At 44.2% G+C, this 17,123-nt stretch overlaps 1 protein-coding gene across 2 annotated transcripts in view; it reads left to right on the top strand.

Annotated features, from left to right (window-relative positions):
- Window positions 1–570: 570 nt before the first annotated feature.
- Window positions 571–17,123, top strand: part of SLC7A6 (solute carrier family 7 member 6) — a 35,694-nt gene continuing 19,141 nt past the window's right edge. The window contains exons 1-2 of one of the 2 annotated variants that reach the window (XM_047078636.1): window positions 571–621; window positions 12,698–13,253. In XM_047078636.1, coding sequence (XP_046934592.1) covers window positions 12,734–13,253 — 520 coding nt within the window. In that variant the 5' untranslated portion in view covers window positions 571–621; window positions 12,698–12,733. Of the gene's footprint in view, window positions 622–2,400; window positions 2,549–12,697; window positions 13,254–17,123 lie in introns of those variants that run through there. The other variant, XM_047078637.1, reaches the window with a different exon arrangement.

The following is a 17,123-nucleotide window of genomic DNA, read 5'->3' on the forward strand; positions in this document are numbered from 1 at the left end:
AGAGGATAGGAGGGTGCAGCTCCCCCAAGAGAGTGTCAGTAGGGTCAGACAAGATAAGGATCAAAAAATGTCCCCCAGCCTGAGCCCTAGGGAGGGGGGGGGGTTGGTTACAGAAGCCAGTTAGTGTCCATGTGTTTGCTGACGGTTCGATGGACGGGAGCTGGGCTGAGCTAGGAGTTTGGGAGAAAACGTCTTGGGTCTGTGTCTTCCTAGGGTGCGTAGCGGAGGGGTTGGCTGAGAACGAGGTATGGAGGCTATCTAGCGCAACTTGTGTAAGCTGTATGGCCAACAGCCATAAAGGAACGGGCTGCGGGGGCCATTTAGAGCGAGGGTGGTTGGGCCCAGGTCACGGCCCGCCTGGGGACAGGCAGCCAAGTACACGCAGACGTTGGGACGGCACACCGAGCAGGGCCTTCTGATCCCTGAGGCCGCCGCGATGCCCCCCAGGCCCAGAGGCGCCGCCGCCTGCGGACTCAGCACGGAACTAGGCGTCCTGTCCCGACGCGGCGCGCGCTGTCGCGATCCGGCGGCGCGTGACGTGGCGGGGGCGGGGCCTCAGCGGCCCGGGCGGCCGTGGCGGTCGAGCTACTGAGCATCCTGTCGGCGCTTGGCTACCGCGAGGTAACGGGCCGCGGGCGGGCGCGCGGGGGACGCGGGGCCGGGGCCGGGGGCCGCGTCCTGGAGGCCGAATTCTCCGCGCCGCCGCAGTCGCCGCATGCGGAATTCGGGCCCGCCAACCCAGGCGCGGGGCGGGCGGGCGGGCGAGCGGCACGTGAGAGACGCCGCGGTGAGAGCGTGCCAGAGGGTGACGCCGTGCGTGTAAGAGGGACCGCGAGCGTGAGGGTGGCTCCAGGAGTGTGGGGAACCCTGAGTGTAAGACTGAGCGTGTCAGACTGTGTCTGTGTGAGTGTGTGTGTGTGTGAGCGACCCCCGTGAGTCTGAGGGTGACTGTGAGTGTGCAAGAAAGACCGTGAGTGAGAAGATGACGCCGAGTGTGTGTGAGATGATGCTGACAGTACGGGAGAGACTTTGGTGTGAAGGAGACTCGGTGTGCGTGAGGCACGCCCCCCCCCCCCCCCAGACTAGCGGGAGGCTGTGTGTGTGAAACCCAGAGCCTGAGGGTGATTCTCTGAGCGTGTGAGGGTGGTTCCAGGAGTGTGCGAGAGACTGAGACGGAGACTCTGGCGACAGAGGCCCCGAGTGTGACGCTGTGTAAGAGACTGAGAGGTGCTCCAGGGTGAGCGTGACGGGAAGAAAGCGAGCCTGTGCTGTGAGAAACTCTGCAAGCGAGAAAGACGGCGTGCAAGATTCTGAGAATGTCCTGCAGGATCAGAGCTTGGGATGCTGCGAGATTGTCTGGGGGGGGGGGGGGGGGTTGCAGGGCTAGGGAACCGCGTGCTGCTGCCATGAAGGCTCCTCCTCCCGTCTCATGTCCTGTCATCTTGTTTGATCATCTCACGTTGTAAATGGAAAGAGATATTTGTAAAACATTCTGAGAATTCTTCACTAAGTGCTAGGCAAACAGTGTGGGTACCACGTTGTGTAATGGTCGGTATAAATAGGAATCAATATTTAACAGACGTTTTTGAGTACCTCTTGTGTGCACTGGGCTGTGGGCTTGGTGACACAGTTCAAAAGAATTCAGTCTGTGCCCTTGATGGGGGAAAAAAAAGCACTGCCAGCGAATCTAGCATCGTGTTAGCAGAATGCTCAGCCATCTGGTGCTTCTCTGAGAGCTGCTCCCTGATTTGAAGATCTGGGGGCAGCAGACTTTTGAAAGTCTGAGTGCTTCCTGAGCTCATTTTCGTCTCTCTTTGCTTGCTGTGAAGCCCTTAGGAGGAAGCTGCCCAGGCTGCCTACTTTGCTAAGGTGCCGTTGTGCGCTCACGGCTTTTGCTTCCCAACTTTGGTCTCAGACTGTCATTTGAGTTCTTATATTTGATTTCCCTCTCCTGACAAGTATGTGGAAAACCACAAACCCAGTTTTTCCCTGTCTTTCTTCTTCTCTCTCTGGCTGCGGACATATTTTTGTTGCAGACCAGAAGTAAATACCAGTTATGTGACTTATCTCCTTGGCACTTCTTGGTACAGGAAATTTCCTGACCTCTGTCTTGTGCGCTTCCTGCTGTAGCCTCCAGGATGTGGATACGTTTCTACAAAAGTGACGCAAACAGTGCTCACAGGACCTGGGACTCCGGGAGCAGCAGCAGTCTAGATATGCATGCTTTGAGATGACCGAGCTACTTCTCTGACACATGTGTGGGCTGGTGGCTTCAGTTACACTCCACTGTGAGTGTGATGGAACTTCTCAGTTGAGAATGCTGTCCCTGCCAGGCATATAAAACATACATTTTACAAAGGGAGATATCCAGCTGCTTATTAGGCTCGTTTTTGATAAGCTGCCTCTTACTCTTTGTTGCAGAGGTTAAGTGGCCAAGACAGACAGGTGGAATTAGGCCTTGATGTGGAGGCTTCATTTTCTTCTCAATACCTGACCCTTCATAATGAGGCAGCTTATGGAAGTGTGATGTTTGTTCATTTCCTCACAGGTGAATGTTGTTGCTCTGTCCTCTGTTAACTTTCTTGGATCTTTGTGATTTGTAAAGAATTTCAGTTATTTTTGCACACTATGAACAGCATACTAGTGATGAGAATGGCTCATATATAATTAAAAATTATATAACATTGTATTATATAAATTGTATATATATTAAATTATATCTCTTTCTAAAGAGTAATTGTGGTGGTTCATAATGAAAGATACTTGCAATGAGGTTGTTAAAAAGAAATTGAAAACCAAAGTCATGGAAAAGAATAGATACCATGTACTGTTGAAAGTAAGGTTATCTGTTCACTGTGATTGGGAACTGAATTGGATCTTAAGTTTCCTATTTTCTTAGGTAAAAAGATAAATATAGAGTCACATCACTTTTTTGTTTTATAGGAGTGTAAGTATGTGTGTGTATATTATATAGATACAGTTAAACATTAAGAAAATTAATGTATACTAATTGTGGAAAATATATAAAGCTCAGAGGTGTATAGAAAAGAGAGTCCTCTATATTTTTACCACAGTTAAGATTTTGAGGGGTGCCTGGGTGGCTCCGTTGGTTGGGCGACCGACTTTGGCTCAGGTCATGATCTCACAGTTCGTTGAGTTTGAGCCCTGCGTCGGGCTCTGTGCTGACAGCTCAGAACCTGGAACCTGCTTGGGATTCTGTGTCTGCCCTCTCTCTAGCCCTCCCCTGCTCACGCTGTGTGTCTCTCTGTCTCTCAATAGTAAATAAACGTTAACAAAATTAAAAAAAAAAAAAAAGATTTTGATATTTTTCTCAACAGCATTTTCCCTCATAGTTACCCATTGTAAAAGAGATTTTAAATCCAGCTTGTAAACTATTCCTTGTAATTGAACGCTGAAAGATTCTTTTTTCCCCCTGAAATTGCATGTGGTAGTTTCATGGTTAAGTTTTCGTGAAGCAGTTTTAGTGGTCTGATGAATTCCTTTGTTATCTGCTTAGAGGAGCCTGTAAAATAGTATGAAAACCTGCTGGAAAACTGCATTGTGCCCTTACAGGCAGGGTTTAAGACTAGTTTTTCAAAACAGGAACTTATAGGGTACACTGAATGATTTAATGGAAATTGTCTTAGGTAGTGATTTTAGAGACTGTGTGAGAGAGACTGAGAATCCGATACTGTTTGTGATCTTCACATACCGATTTTTCTTATCAATTGGATAAAAACTGAAGACAGAAGGATAGCCAGTTCAGAGAGGGTGATCTGGTAAGATTTTGTTGTACACTCTTCCCCCCAGATACCAGGCTACTTAGCTGGAGATAGTGGCTTAGTTATGAGCTCCTTGATTTTCATCCCATTTCTGTGGGGATAGGATAAACAATGCATCTCACAGATAAGGATTGCCTTTTTGAGAATGTATGTAGATACTGTGGCAACTAATTAAATGTACTTGAATTCAAAACCATTATTGTAGTCATAGTTGCTTTTTATCCTTTTTTTCCTCTTTCATCATCTAAAGAACAAGTACTTTGACAAAATGATAAGAACCACCATCTCAGACTGAATTCTCTGAATGATCACTTCATTTAGTTAAGCCTTGTTTGTTTGTTGTTCTGGCAAGCAGGTGAGTAGGTGGCTCAAGGTGTTAGACTTTTAGTAGGGTTTGTTGTGTATTTTCTCTTTTAGCTATTTTTTGTCCTTGGTATTTATTTATTTATATTTTTTGTGGGGGGAGAGAGATAGAGAGTGAGCGGGGGAGGGGTAGAGAGAGAGAAGGAGATAGAGAATCCCAAGCAGGCTCCTGGCTGTCAGTGCAAAGCCCATTGTGGGGCTCAAACTCACAAACCACGAGACCATGACCTGAGCTGAAATCAAGAGTCAGATGCTTAACCGACTGAGCCATCCAGGTGCCCCTGTTCTTGGTATATTTTTATGGAGTGATCACAGATTGAGTACCAAGCCTGTGCTGGGCCTTGTACTGGGTGCTGTTAAAACAGACAAGGAACTTACTAACTAGTTGGGAGAGACTGAAGGTAAGTAAATGCAACAGAATGAGGTGGCTGCTAAGGCAGAAGTATGTATTAGAAACCTTACAGACACAAGGAGATAGGTGGAGAAAGATGGCAGCCAGGATGTTGGGGAAAAGGTGAGAGAAGTAGGGTGTTAGAAGCAGAGGCTCAGTACGAACAAAGGTGTGTTTGTCTGATGGGCTCTAGGAACCCTGGACTATTCCAGGTTCTGGAAGCTGCAAGGAATTTAGTGTGATAGGACCTTGGGTGGGACATCGGGGGTTGGAGGTAGGGGTGGGTGTGGGGGGGTGTAGTGATAAGGACCTGATAAGTAGGTTGGAATTGGTCTTAAAGGCCTCAGGTAGCACCTGAGGGAGGGTTCCTAACTGTGCTCTGATACCAACAGAGTAGATAGTAGGGTTGATACTCTGTTGTGAAATTTGAGGAGCCAAAGTAGTGTTTTTCCTGCTAGAAGGCTGCCTCCTACCCGTAGCCTGCCCCCCGTCTCCTGGATGGAGGTAAACCCTATTGCAGTTGCCAGTTTTTGTTTGTTTTCCTCAGAAGTCACATAATTACTTAGACAAGAGCTATGTTGTTGGCACATTCCGTTTTCAGGTCTTCTAGATCTTGCTGATTTTTTTAAAGTAGGCTCCACATGCAGTGTGGGACTTGAACTCATGACCCTGAGATTAAAAGTCGAATGCTCTACTGACTGAGCCAACCAGGTACCCCTCGATCTTGCTAATTTTATGTCTATTCTAGTGACAACTGAGAGAGGTGCTTTGAAGTCTCCAACTATAATTGTAGATTTGTGTATTTCTCTTTTTAGATATATATCACTTTATGTATTTTGAAACTTTGTTGTTGGAGGAAATATATATTTAGAATTGTCTTCTTGATTAATTGACTTCTTTATCCCTAGCAGTATTTCTTATTCTGAAGTTTATTTTATATAATGGTACTATAGCTACTCCATCTTTCTTTTGATTAGTGTTTGCATGGTTTATTTTTTTCCTATCGTTTTACCTATAGTTTACTTATGTCTTTATATTTAAAGCAGGTTTCTTGTAGACTACATGTTGGGTTTTGCATTTTTATCTGTCAGTATCTGTTTTTTAGTTGGTATGTTTAGATCATTTATATTTCATGTTATTATTGAGATGGTTGGATTAAAATCTTCCTTCTTGCTACTTGTCTTCTGCTTCTATTAGTTCCATATGTCTTTTTTTCTGCTTTCTTAAAAAATTTCTATTATTTAAGTATAGTTGACATACAACATTATGTTAGTTGCACAACATGGTGATTCCACAATTCAATGCATGCTCACCACGATAAGTGTGGTTACCATTTGTCACCATACACCATTACTACAATATTAACTATATTCTCTATGCTGTACTTTTCATCTGCGTCTTATTTATTTTATTATTTTTAAGTTTATTTATTTATTTTGAGGGGGGGAAGTGGGGAGAGAGAGAATCCCAACCAGGTCCCACACTGTCAGTGCAGATCTTGTGAAATGATGACCTAAGCTGAAATCAAGAGTTGGGTGCTTAACTGACTGAGTCACCCAAGCACCCCTGGAAGTTTGTGCATCTTAATCCCCTTCACTTGTTTTGCTTATCCCCTCACTTCCCTCCCCTCTGGCAACCACCAGTTTGATTTCTGTAGTTATGAGTCCCTTTCTTTGTTGTTGTTTGTTTTGTTTTTTAGGTAAGTGTGATAATATGACATTTATTTTTCTCTGACCTAGTTCACTTACTTTTGGTTTGTGTATTTTTTATGTTTTATTTCCACTGTTGGCTTGTTATTTACACCCCTTCTTTTAATCTTTTTAGTTTAGTTTTGTTTTTAATATTTACCTATTTTGAAGGAGAGAATGCATGTGGGGGAGAAGTAGAGAGAGAGGAGAGAGAGAATCCCAAGTAGGTTCTGGTGCTGTCAAACCAGAGCCCAAAACAGACCTCAAACTCACAAACTGTGACATTATGACCTGAGCTGAAATCAAGAGTCGGATGCTTACCCAACTGAGCCACCTAGGTGTCCCTTTAGTTTAGTTTTTTTAAGTAATGTTACATTATTTCACACATGAGAACCTTACAACAGTATAATTTCCAATTCTTCGTTGTCTTTGTGCTGTCATTGTCATACATTTCACTTTCATATATGCTATAAATCCACAATTCACTGCTAGTGAATTTTTACTTGAGGCAGTCAACTATATTCTACAGCAATTAAATGGCCCCCCAAAAGAGTTTTTTTTTTCAAAAAGTATTTTTTTTATATTTACCATAGACCATTTGATACTGTTCTAGGTTTTTACTTTTTTTCCCGTTTTGACTTTTGTGGTTTTCATCTCTCTGCTGAAATTTCACCTGTTTATGTATGCTGCCCTACTTTTCCATTAGAGCATTTAATGTATTAATCATAGTTATTTTGTATTTCATATTTTTATGTTTTGAGAGAGAGGGAGAGTATGCGCGCACGCAAGCAGGGGAGGGGCAGAGGGAGAGAGTATCTTTTATTTTAAGTTTATTTTATTTTTTTTTGACAGAGAAAGAGAGTACACTCACAAGCACTCTTAAGCAGGGGAGGGACAGAGACCGATGTGGGGCTCGAACTCACAAACTGTTAGATCATGACCCTAGCCAAGATCAAGAGTCGGATGTTTAACGGACTGCGCGCCTAGGCACCCCAAGGGAGAGAGAGAATCTTAAGCAGGCCCCATGCCCGGCGTGGAGCCCGAGGAGGGCCTCAATCTCTTGACTGTGAGATATGACCAGAGCCTTAGATGCTTAAAAGACTGAGCCATCCATGGGCCCCAATCATAGTTAGTTAGTCAGTTAGTTATTTTCAGGAGTAGAATTCGGTGATTCATCACTTTCATACAACACCTAGTGCTCATCATAACACGTGCCCTCCTAATACCCATCATCCGTCTAGCCCATCTCCTACCCCCTTCCCTCCATCAATCCTGAGTTGGGTTTGGGTTTTGTTGTTCTTGTGGTTACCTTAGGTGCACACATGGCTTCAAATTCCTCTGGTGTTTCCTTGCGCTTAGCATTGGTTTGCTGGAGGGAGGGTTTTTCTTCAATGTTTATGCTTTGCCCTCAGCTTTAGGTCTTTTTGTTGTTGTTGTTGCTGGGTGCTTGCATACCTGGTGGTGGGGAGCAGGGATTCTCTGTTGTCTTGGTTCAGCCTCAGTCTTAGGCAGGCCCTGTTTTTCTGGATTTGAGTGGGGGGAGAAAAGGGAGGGGTGTGGATCTTTTTGGTGATCCTGCTCTTGGCCCAGAGGTAGGCTATCATTAATGGTCTGGATCAGAATGTCCTGCCTTCCCCCAGGAATAAAGGGTTGTTTTATTTTTCTTTCACCCTGCCCTAGCTGCCTTGGGAGTGGCAGAGTTTTGCCACTCTTTCCCCAGCAGTGTTAAGATTTTTATTCTAGGGGCGCCTGGGTGGCTCAGTCGGTTGGGTGCCCGACTTCGGCTCAGGTCATGATCTCTGTCTGTGAGTTCAAGCCCCGCGTTGGGCTCTGTGCTGATAGCTCAGAGCCTGGAGCCTGTTTCAGATTCTGTGTCTCCCTCTCTCTGACCCTCCTCCATTCATGCTCTGTCTCTCTCTGTCTCAAAAATAAATAAACGTTAAAAAAAAAAAAAAGATTTTTATTCTAGAGAGGGCACCTGGTGGACCTTTGTATTTTTCCTGGAATAGTGATTGCTTTCCTTCTCCAGACTAGCACTACGGAGAGGCTATCTCTGGCCTCCTGCCTAGTATTTTTTATGAGCATCCAATCCACAGAGATCTGTGGAGAAAAAACGTCTAAGTGTCTATGCTCTTGCTAACCCACACTAGACCTTTATTATTGTTTTTTTTTTTTTAAGTTTTATTTATTTATTTTGAGACACAGAGAGAGAGAGCAAGCAGGGAGGGACAGAGAAAGAGAGGGAGAGAGAGAATTCCAGGCAGGCTCAGTACTGTCAGTGCAGGTGGGGCTTGAACTCCCAAACTGTGAGATCATGACCTGAGCCAAAATACTGAGTCAGACACTTAACCGACTGAGCCACCCACGTGCCCCTAACCCATGCTAGACCTTTAGTAATTCATTAAAAATTATACCTGAATTCTACTTACCTGCCTGTATATTGGTCCCATCATTCTCCCTCTGCCACAGACCAGCCAGACCTTACATCTCTCCGTGGAGGTGCCTTTTTTTCCTTAAATTTCAGTCCACTTGGTTGCCCTGTAACCTTAGCTCTCTGATGGCTTCAAGAAAAGTCACAGCTTTTGATGTAAGAAACAAAGCTGAGGAACTGTAGATAAAATTAAATATATAACCCACTGCCCATTGACTGATATTTGAGATAGGCAGAGTATGATATTCTTTCAGGAACTCCCAACTATCTTAATGTTTATACTTTGCTAGAGGGAAAAACAACCTTAGCTTGACAATACCTAGGCCTCTAGGATCCTGTGTGTCTTTAGCATATGAAAGTCTGTTTGGAAACCTCCAGGTACCTTTTACCTTCCCCAACTCCCAGGTAGAAGATTGGTTCCTCCGCACAACCCCAGTGCAGCTCTTTCTGTCCACAGGTCCTGTCCCTGTGCTTTAATGAAACTACCTTTTTTGTACTGAAGACATACCAAGAATTCTTCCTTAGCCGTCATCTCCAAACCCCAACACTCCAAACCATATCAGTTATGTAGATTATTTGGCTTTTTCTTGTCATTGGAGTGGGAGTGATGCTTTCACCATCTTTCTACATCTTAAATCTAATTTGTGATTAAATATATATTTGGTCTTCATCAACTGTTTCTAGACACAGCTCCTATAATTTCCTATATAAGAGCCATAGGGGCTTTTTGTTATAATATTTGTGTTTGTTCTCAATTTCCTGAAATAGTTCAAGGGCAATAAAGGTGAAATGGATGTCTTTTGTTATTTATATAACAATCCCCTTTCAACCATACCTCTGAGTTTATGTTAATGAAGTGATTTTTGGAAAACATCTTGATCTCCTAAGGATGGAGGTTGGTTGCTAGAGGAACCAGACCTGTGGTTAGGAGATTGGTAACTTAGGTTCAGTCTGACCTCTGGGGAGGGGAGAGGGGCTGGAGATTGAGTCAATCTCTAATGGCCAATGATTTTCATCAATCATGCCTTTGTAATGAAGCCTCCTTAAAAATCCCATAAGGAGAGAGTTTGGAGAGCTCCCAGGTTGGTGAACAGGTGGAGGTGCTGGGTGAGTAGCGGCTTGCTCAGAGAGAGCATGGAAAGTCCACACCCCTTTCCATATACCTTGCCCTAAGCATCTTTTCCATCTGGCTGTTCCTGAGTTATATCCTTTTTATTTTTTTATTTCTTATTTTTTTTAATGTTTATTTGTTTTTGAGGGAGAGAGAGACAGAGCATGATGGGAAGGGGGCAGAGAGAGAGGGAGACACAGAATCTGAAGCAGGCTTCAGGCTCTGAGCTGACAGCACAGAGCCCTACCTGGGGCTGGAACTCACAAGCTGTGAGATCATGACCTGACTGAGCCACTCAGGTGCCCCCCCTGAATTATATCTTTTTTTAATAAACTGGTAATCTAGTAAGTAAACTGTTTTTCTGTGAGCCACTCGAACAAATTAATTGAACCCAAGGAGGGGGCAGTGGGACCCTTCAATTTATAGCCAGGCATATTGCAAGCCCTGGTAACAACCTGAACCTGCATTTGGCATCGGAAGAGGGGAAAGTTTTGTGGGACCGAGCTCTTAACCTGTGAGATCTCCAGGTGGATAGTGTCAGGAATAAGTTAAGTGTTGCAAAATTGCTTGATGTGTGGAAAACCATACATCTGGTGTCAGAAGTCCGAACAAGAAGGTGTGGGAGCCCCAGCCTCCTCCTGCCAGCTAGCTAGGGTTTGATGGAATAGGGGAGAGGCTGGAATGGGCACTGGGACCAGGGATCAGGTTTCTCTGCTTGCCCTGGGTTGAATTGGGTGGAAAAAGGCAATCTAGATCTCTCTGCACCTGACTCATGGGAGAATATAAGCTCCTCTGCTATTTTCAAGTTTGTTTTCATGGTTGCTTTGGCTCAGCTGACAGACACGTGAAAACAAGTATGTTCCCACGTGTCTGTGCCTGCAGAGGGAAACCTGCATGGCTTGGTGCCAGGAGTGAAAGGAAGAGTGGTGCTGCCTTAAAGCCAGTTCTCATCTAAGCGGAGGTAGGCTGGCTCCACTCTGGGAGTGAGAGAAGGCTTATCAGTGCCCAGAGGAGTTTTTTCACTTCGCCTCCAATCCAGACTCTGGAAGGGGACCAGAACAGGTAAGGCAGGAGTTTTGGATGGAGCTGTGGAGACTGGAGTTTTCCCTGAGAACTACTTACTCTTGAGTGGCTGTGGTTCCCTTACTCTGAGCTCCATGAGGTAAGGTTCTGGCATCTCCATCTTTGTTAAGTCGATGAGAGGCTTCTGGGAAGATGATGTACTGATCTCATTCTTATCCCTGGAAATTATCTCTGTGACCTTAAAAGACTGACTCCTGGGTGGGAATCAAACGGCTTACAGGATTCCTTTATCCAGAACATGAGGGGGGAGTAAATAGGTGATCTGAATTCCTGATTCCTGGGGCATAGGAAGGTTCTTGTCTTCCTCTGACAGATTCTGGGTTCTTTATATGAAGATTGGTGTGGAGTCTAATTTTCCTGAGGTTTCTGGACTGGCCCAACTCTAAACCAAAAGTAGTAGTGTGTGTGCCATCTCCATATAGGATGCCTTCCGATGCCAGGTCTGTGGATAAGAAAAGTCATGTAGCGGGGCGCCTGGGTGGCGCAGTCGGTTAAGCGTCCGACTTCAGCCAGGTCACGATCTCGCGGTCCGTGAGTTCGAGCCCCGCGTCAGGCTCTGGGCTGATGGCTCAGAGCCTGGAGCCTGTTTCCGATTCTGTGTCTCCCTCTCTCTCTGCCCCTCCCCCGTTCATGCTCTGTCTCTCTCTGTCCCAAAAATAAATAAAAAACGTTGAAAAAAATTAAAAAAAAAAAAAAAAAAAAAAAAAAAAAAAAAAAAAAAAAAAAAAGAAAAGTCATGTAGCTCCGATTGAGTGTCAGAATTCCTGGGTCCTATTCTGGGAGAATCTCTTTGCAACCCAGATGGTAGTGAGAGGCACATGCTGAGAAGGAAAACAAATAAACAGATAGCAGTTGAGCCCCAGGTTAGGGTGCCCTCTGTGTGTTCTTTCTCCATCTGGTCTTGTTGTCTCTTTTTCTGGGCACTTTAGAAAAAGAGATGTGTTGAACGGGGAAAGCAGCAATGAGGGAAGTAAGGTGGAAGTGGTGGACTTAGCAACACACAGGTGTGTATTTTCATGAAGATCCTCTCCTTGGTCTAGTCTTTGTAATGGCCCTGGTCTTAGCATCTTCCTAGTCCTTCTCACCACCTGCTCATATTCTTTCGTATTTTTTGCTGGCCTGAGAGTAGCTACAGACTTCTCTGCATGTGGCTAGATACTGCAGGAGTTCCTGTTTATGTTTGGATGGAGGTGAGTGGGTTTGGGCAGTGAGGGACCTATCAGGCTGGCTAGGGCTATGAACCTGGTGCTGGGAGTGTTGTTGTTGTTGTTGTTTTTAAGTTTATTTATTTATTTTGAGAGAGAAAGAAAGAGAGAATCCGAGGCAGGCTCTGCACTGTCAGCACAGAGCCCCAGAGCCCAATTGGTGCTTGAACTGATGAACCGTGGATCATGACCTGAGCCGAAATCAATTGCTAGATGCTTAACTGACTGAGCCACCCAGGCACCCCTGGTTTGCAGGTTTTAAACTGACCAAACTAGACTCTGTAGCTCAGGGGTTAGAGCACTGGTCTCATAAACTAACCAGACTAAAACCTATACCTTAGGGAGAATCCGTGCTATGGCTAGGCCTAATGCCAACCTAATGGCTGGGTGTCAAGCCAGATACCTCTTGTTGGAAGTTGCCATCGCCTGAACCCTGTCATTGTCATCTTTCTTGGGAGCACTAGATGTCTGCCTACCTCCATTTATTTCTCTGTGTCCTGTGGTGGGAAGTGATACAAGGTCATTGTATTTAGATCTATGTGCAAGGCATGCCATTCCTACAAAAGAGGTTGGCTTTGCAGTTCTCTAAACCAGAGACTCACCAGCTCCTGCCCTAGACTAATACATTTATATTCTTTGCCAGGCCACAGGAAACATAAGTGTGAAGGAGACATTTGCCATGGAAGCCAGGGAGCTGGAGAGCCCCACACCAACCTACCATCTCATTCCTGAGGCCAGCCAGCCCAGAGAGAAAGATGTCAGCATGCAACCTCAACGGACCATGGAAACTATGCAGCTAAAAAAGGAGATCTCTCTGTTGAATGGGGTCAGCCTGGTGGTGGGCAACATGATTGGCTCAGGAATCTTTGTCTCACCCAAAGGCGTGCTGGTATACACTGCCTCCTATGGGTTGTCACTAGTCATATGGGCCATTGGTGGGCTTTTCTCAGTTGTTGGTGCCCTTTGCTATGCGGAGCTGGGGACTACCATCACCAAGTCTGGGGCCAGCTATGCTTATATTCTAGAAGCTTTTGGGGGCTTCATTGCCTTCATCCGCCTTTGGGCCTCCTTGCTAATTGTTGAGCCCACCAGTCAGGCCATCATTGCCATCACCTTCGCCAACTACATCATCCAGCCCTCGTTCCCCACTTGTGATCCCCCGTACCTGGCCTGCCGTCTCCTCGCTGCTGCTTGCATATGTAAGTCTGGGGTTTAGTGGGAAAGTATGTTTGAGGATGTGGGTTCCTTTAATAATGCTAATGGTACCTCATATTTGAACAGTATATTTTGCTTTATGGGAGGAAGAGAGGCATCTTACCTTTTGAAGAAGTAATTTCACCAAAGCCATTTAACCCTGAGAGATAAGTAAGGGTAAGGGATAGAGATGAGAGAAATTTGAGTCTGTTTGTGGCTTTTGGTGCCTCACATTCCTTCAACTCTTGACTGTTACAGAGTTCTGTGCTCCAGTCTATGTGACAGGTTGGTGCATGTCTTATTTTTGTCTTATCAGATGTTTTGATTGGAGTCAATAGCACTACTTGTGGCTTAACCCAGAAAAAAACCTCAGTGCTGAGTACTTTATTTTGCTTCCCAGCTTTTTATCTTAATCCAGTTAAAAAAAAAGAAAACAAACCAGTTTAGAGGCTGAGAAAAGAGCTTCTCTAGATTGTTGGGGGTGGGGGGTGAGGGGGTCCCAAGGTGTTACCCATCAGGCCCACAGGACTACTGCTCCCTGCCACTTCCACTCTTTGCAGCCCATTGTGTTGTTTTTTTTTTTTTAATTTTTTAAATGTTTATTTTTTGAGAGAGAGAGACAGAACATGAGCATGGGAGAGGCAGAGAGAGAAGACACAGAATCCTAAACAGGCTCCAGGCTCTGAGCTGTCAGCACAGAGCCCGACACGGGGCTCAAACCCACAAACTGTGAGATCACGACCTGAGCTGAAGTCAGATGCTTGACCGACTGAGCCACCGAGGTGCCCCTCTTTGCAGCCCATTCTAAGCAGCAGGCACCACACCAAAATGGCTTTTTCCCATTGGTGTTTCAGATTTCTTTACACTGACTTTGTAAACAAGCTCTGCTTGTGGCCAGTGACAGGAAGGTGGCTTCTAGCCCATATTTGGGTTTCTGAGGACAGAACCTGAGAGATTCCAGTTCATCCCTCTTTATTTTCCTTTTTCTCTTACGAGGTGGTGAAGAGTGATTCTGCCTAAAGTCACTGAAAAGAAAGAAGATTGCTGTGAATTTACACAGTCTTGTAGAGCTAGTGTTTTAGCTGAGAAGTGGCCCAGAATTCCCTGTGTTCCTTAAGCACTGTGCTGCCAGAAGCACTTAATTATACTCTGTCCTTTCCGTATCTCTGCTTGCAAAAGCTTTGGCAGTGTGTGTAGTTTATCCACAGTGTTAAAAATAGGCTGAGAGTACCTTGGAGTTAGCAATAAAGGATTGTACTGTACACTGGGCCTGCTGACTTTAAGGATTTGTTAAAGACAAATGTTAAAGGGAACCCCTCCACATATAGCCCCAGGAAGAGGGAAAGTGGGTACTCAGCTGTATTGTATGTCTGGTAGGGTCTGGCCAGGGGAACTCTGGCCAGACTGAGTTGTCTAGAAAAAGAATAATTTTCTGGGGTGCCTGGGTGGCTCAGTCAGTTAAGCATCTGACTTTGGCTTAGGTCATGATCTCACAGTTCCTGGGTTTGAGCCCCACATCAGGCTGTCTGCTGAGAGAGCCTGCTTCAGGTCCTCTCTCCCTCCTGCCCTCTCTCTGCCCCTTCCCTGCTCTCAGTCTCTCTCAGTTTCAAAAAATAATAATAATTTTCTGATTACAAAATATGTTAGGGGGTGCCTAGGTGGTGGCTCATTTGGTTAAGTATCTGGCTCTTGATTTCGGCTCAGGTCATGATCTCATAGGTTCATGAGATTGAGCCCTGCGTTGGGCTTTGCACTGACAGAGTGGAGCCTGCTTAGGATTCTCTCTCCCTCTCTCTCTGCCCCTCCCCCTCTCTCAAAATAAATAAACATTAAAGAATAAATAAAATACAATGTATTCATTAAGGAGAAAATTAACTTGACCACAAATCACCCATAATCTACCACCAAAAGATGAGCACTTTTAATAGTTAAATCATGTCTTCATTTCTTTCTTTTTATAGAATTGGTATCATACTTTGCATATAACTTTATATTCTGCATTTTAAATTTAGTATATCATTTTTTTCCCATTTTGTGGAATGTTCTTCAAAAGAATCATTTTTTAAAGTAGTGTTTCTTTTACTATTATTGTTTAGAGGTAATATGTAATGTTACAAGCACTTTGAAAATGCAAAAAAATAGAAAAAAGAAAAGAAAAATCACCCATAATTTTAACTCCCCGAGAACTATTGCTGCTATTTGTGTGAAATACCTGTGGTATTTTTTTTTCCTGTGCTTATCTCATTTTTTACAAGTACTTTTGAGATCATACTCTGCGTGGTTTGTATAATACTTTTAAAAATTTAATATTTAATCCCTTTCATGATATATTCTTAGAAAACATGATTTAGGGACACATAAGTAGGTTCCTGGCAGTGTGGTATAGTGGTTAAGTTCACAGGCTCCCATGCCAGACTGGGATTGATTCCAGCTTTACCAGCTGTTTTTCTAGCTGTTAACCTTAGAGTAGTTAGTTAACTGTTGCTTTGGTCTTCTCATTTGTAAAATGGAAATATCAATTGTATTGATGGTTGTGAGGAGTAAATGAATCAATACATGTATAGTACTTCTCTGTGTCTGGCATATAGTAAGTGTTCTGTAATATCATTATAAATAATATTGCTGTGGGAGTCTTTGTATATATAGTTTCAGAGTTTCTGCATCTTTTTTTAGGGTAGAATTATACAAGAGAAATACTTGTGTCTAAAGAAATAAACTGTTTTAAGATTCTTCATGTGTTACCCAATTTTCTTCTAGAAGGTTTTGTGAGTTTGTGCTCTTATCTAAGCAACTGAGAGTGCCTGTGCATTGGTCTCGTGTTGGCCTTAGGGTGAATTCCAAAAATAACCAAGTCAAAGGACACCTCTATATATAATTTTTCATGTGCAAAAGATTTTTATTTGCTAAATCCTTTTTCCTTTATGATTTTCCTCATTGTTTTTGTGCTTAGGAAGCCTATCCCCATATCAGGAACTGCTCTTTTGATTGGAGAAGAGACCTCACTTCTTAGAAGTGCATTCATAGCATCTGTAGCTGCTTTTATTCAAGTGTACTTTTACCCAGAGTACTCAGGATCAGAATTCCTTCAAGCCCGTATCCTAGAAGCCCAGGCTTTTTCACAATGCATGTCTGTAGGCAGGAAATTGTCAGAGACGGGCCGAAGTTATAAAACCATGTCTCATTCTAACTGACAAGACTTTGGAGTTCAGCTTGCTCCTCTTCTTGGAACTTAGGGTGTAGAACCAGGCTGATGCATCATCTAACAAATCTGGAATGTGCTGAAGGGAGTCTCTTTGGGCAGGGGTGGCAGTGAGAGCGACGTGGTCTTAAGAGACAAAAATTTGGAAGAAACCAATTAGGTCATAATTAAGGGGGAAACCCCCAAAATCTGCACTTGTAACCATGGTGAAATTTAGGTGGGATAGGATAATTAAGTTAGTCTAAAATTGAGATATGAGAGGGGTCCACGTTGTTGTTTGGGAGACTGTCTACAGAAATTATAACCATGCCAAGCTAGACAATTAAAGTTCCATTCTAGAAGAAAGGGCCCAGATAGTCTCCATATAACAACTCCAGGTCAGAGCTGCAAGCTGGTGCCCCATGGGCCAGACTTGACCCACAGATATATTTGTTTGGCCTCGTGTTGTAAGCAATTTTGAATTACTTGCCAAAGTATGAAAATCAGGACTGGACCTTTCTTTTGAAAAACCAAAAGTTCTGGTAACCTTGGACCCACATTCTTTACTGACACAATCAGCTGCCTTTGAGTAGTGGTTGCTCTCTTTAAAGGAGCACACACTCTTTAGTCTGCTACAGCCCTCCACTCCCTCTTGTTTAATACCCAGACATTCTTACCATTGCTCACTTGTATTACC

The sequence above is a fragment of the Lynx rufus genome, unplaced genomic scaffold, assembly GCF_022079265.1.
Source record: "Lynx rufus isolate CCGP_SWC_20201006 ecotype Redwood Valley unplaced genomic scaffold, mLynRuf1.p SCAF_16, whole genome shotgun sequence".
NCBI lineage: Eukaryota > Metazoa > Chordata > Mammalia > Carnivora > Felidae > Lynx > Lynx rufus.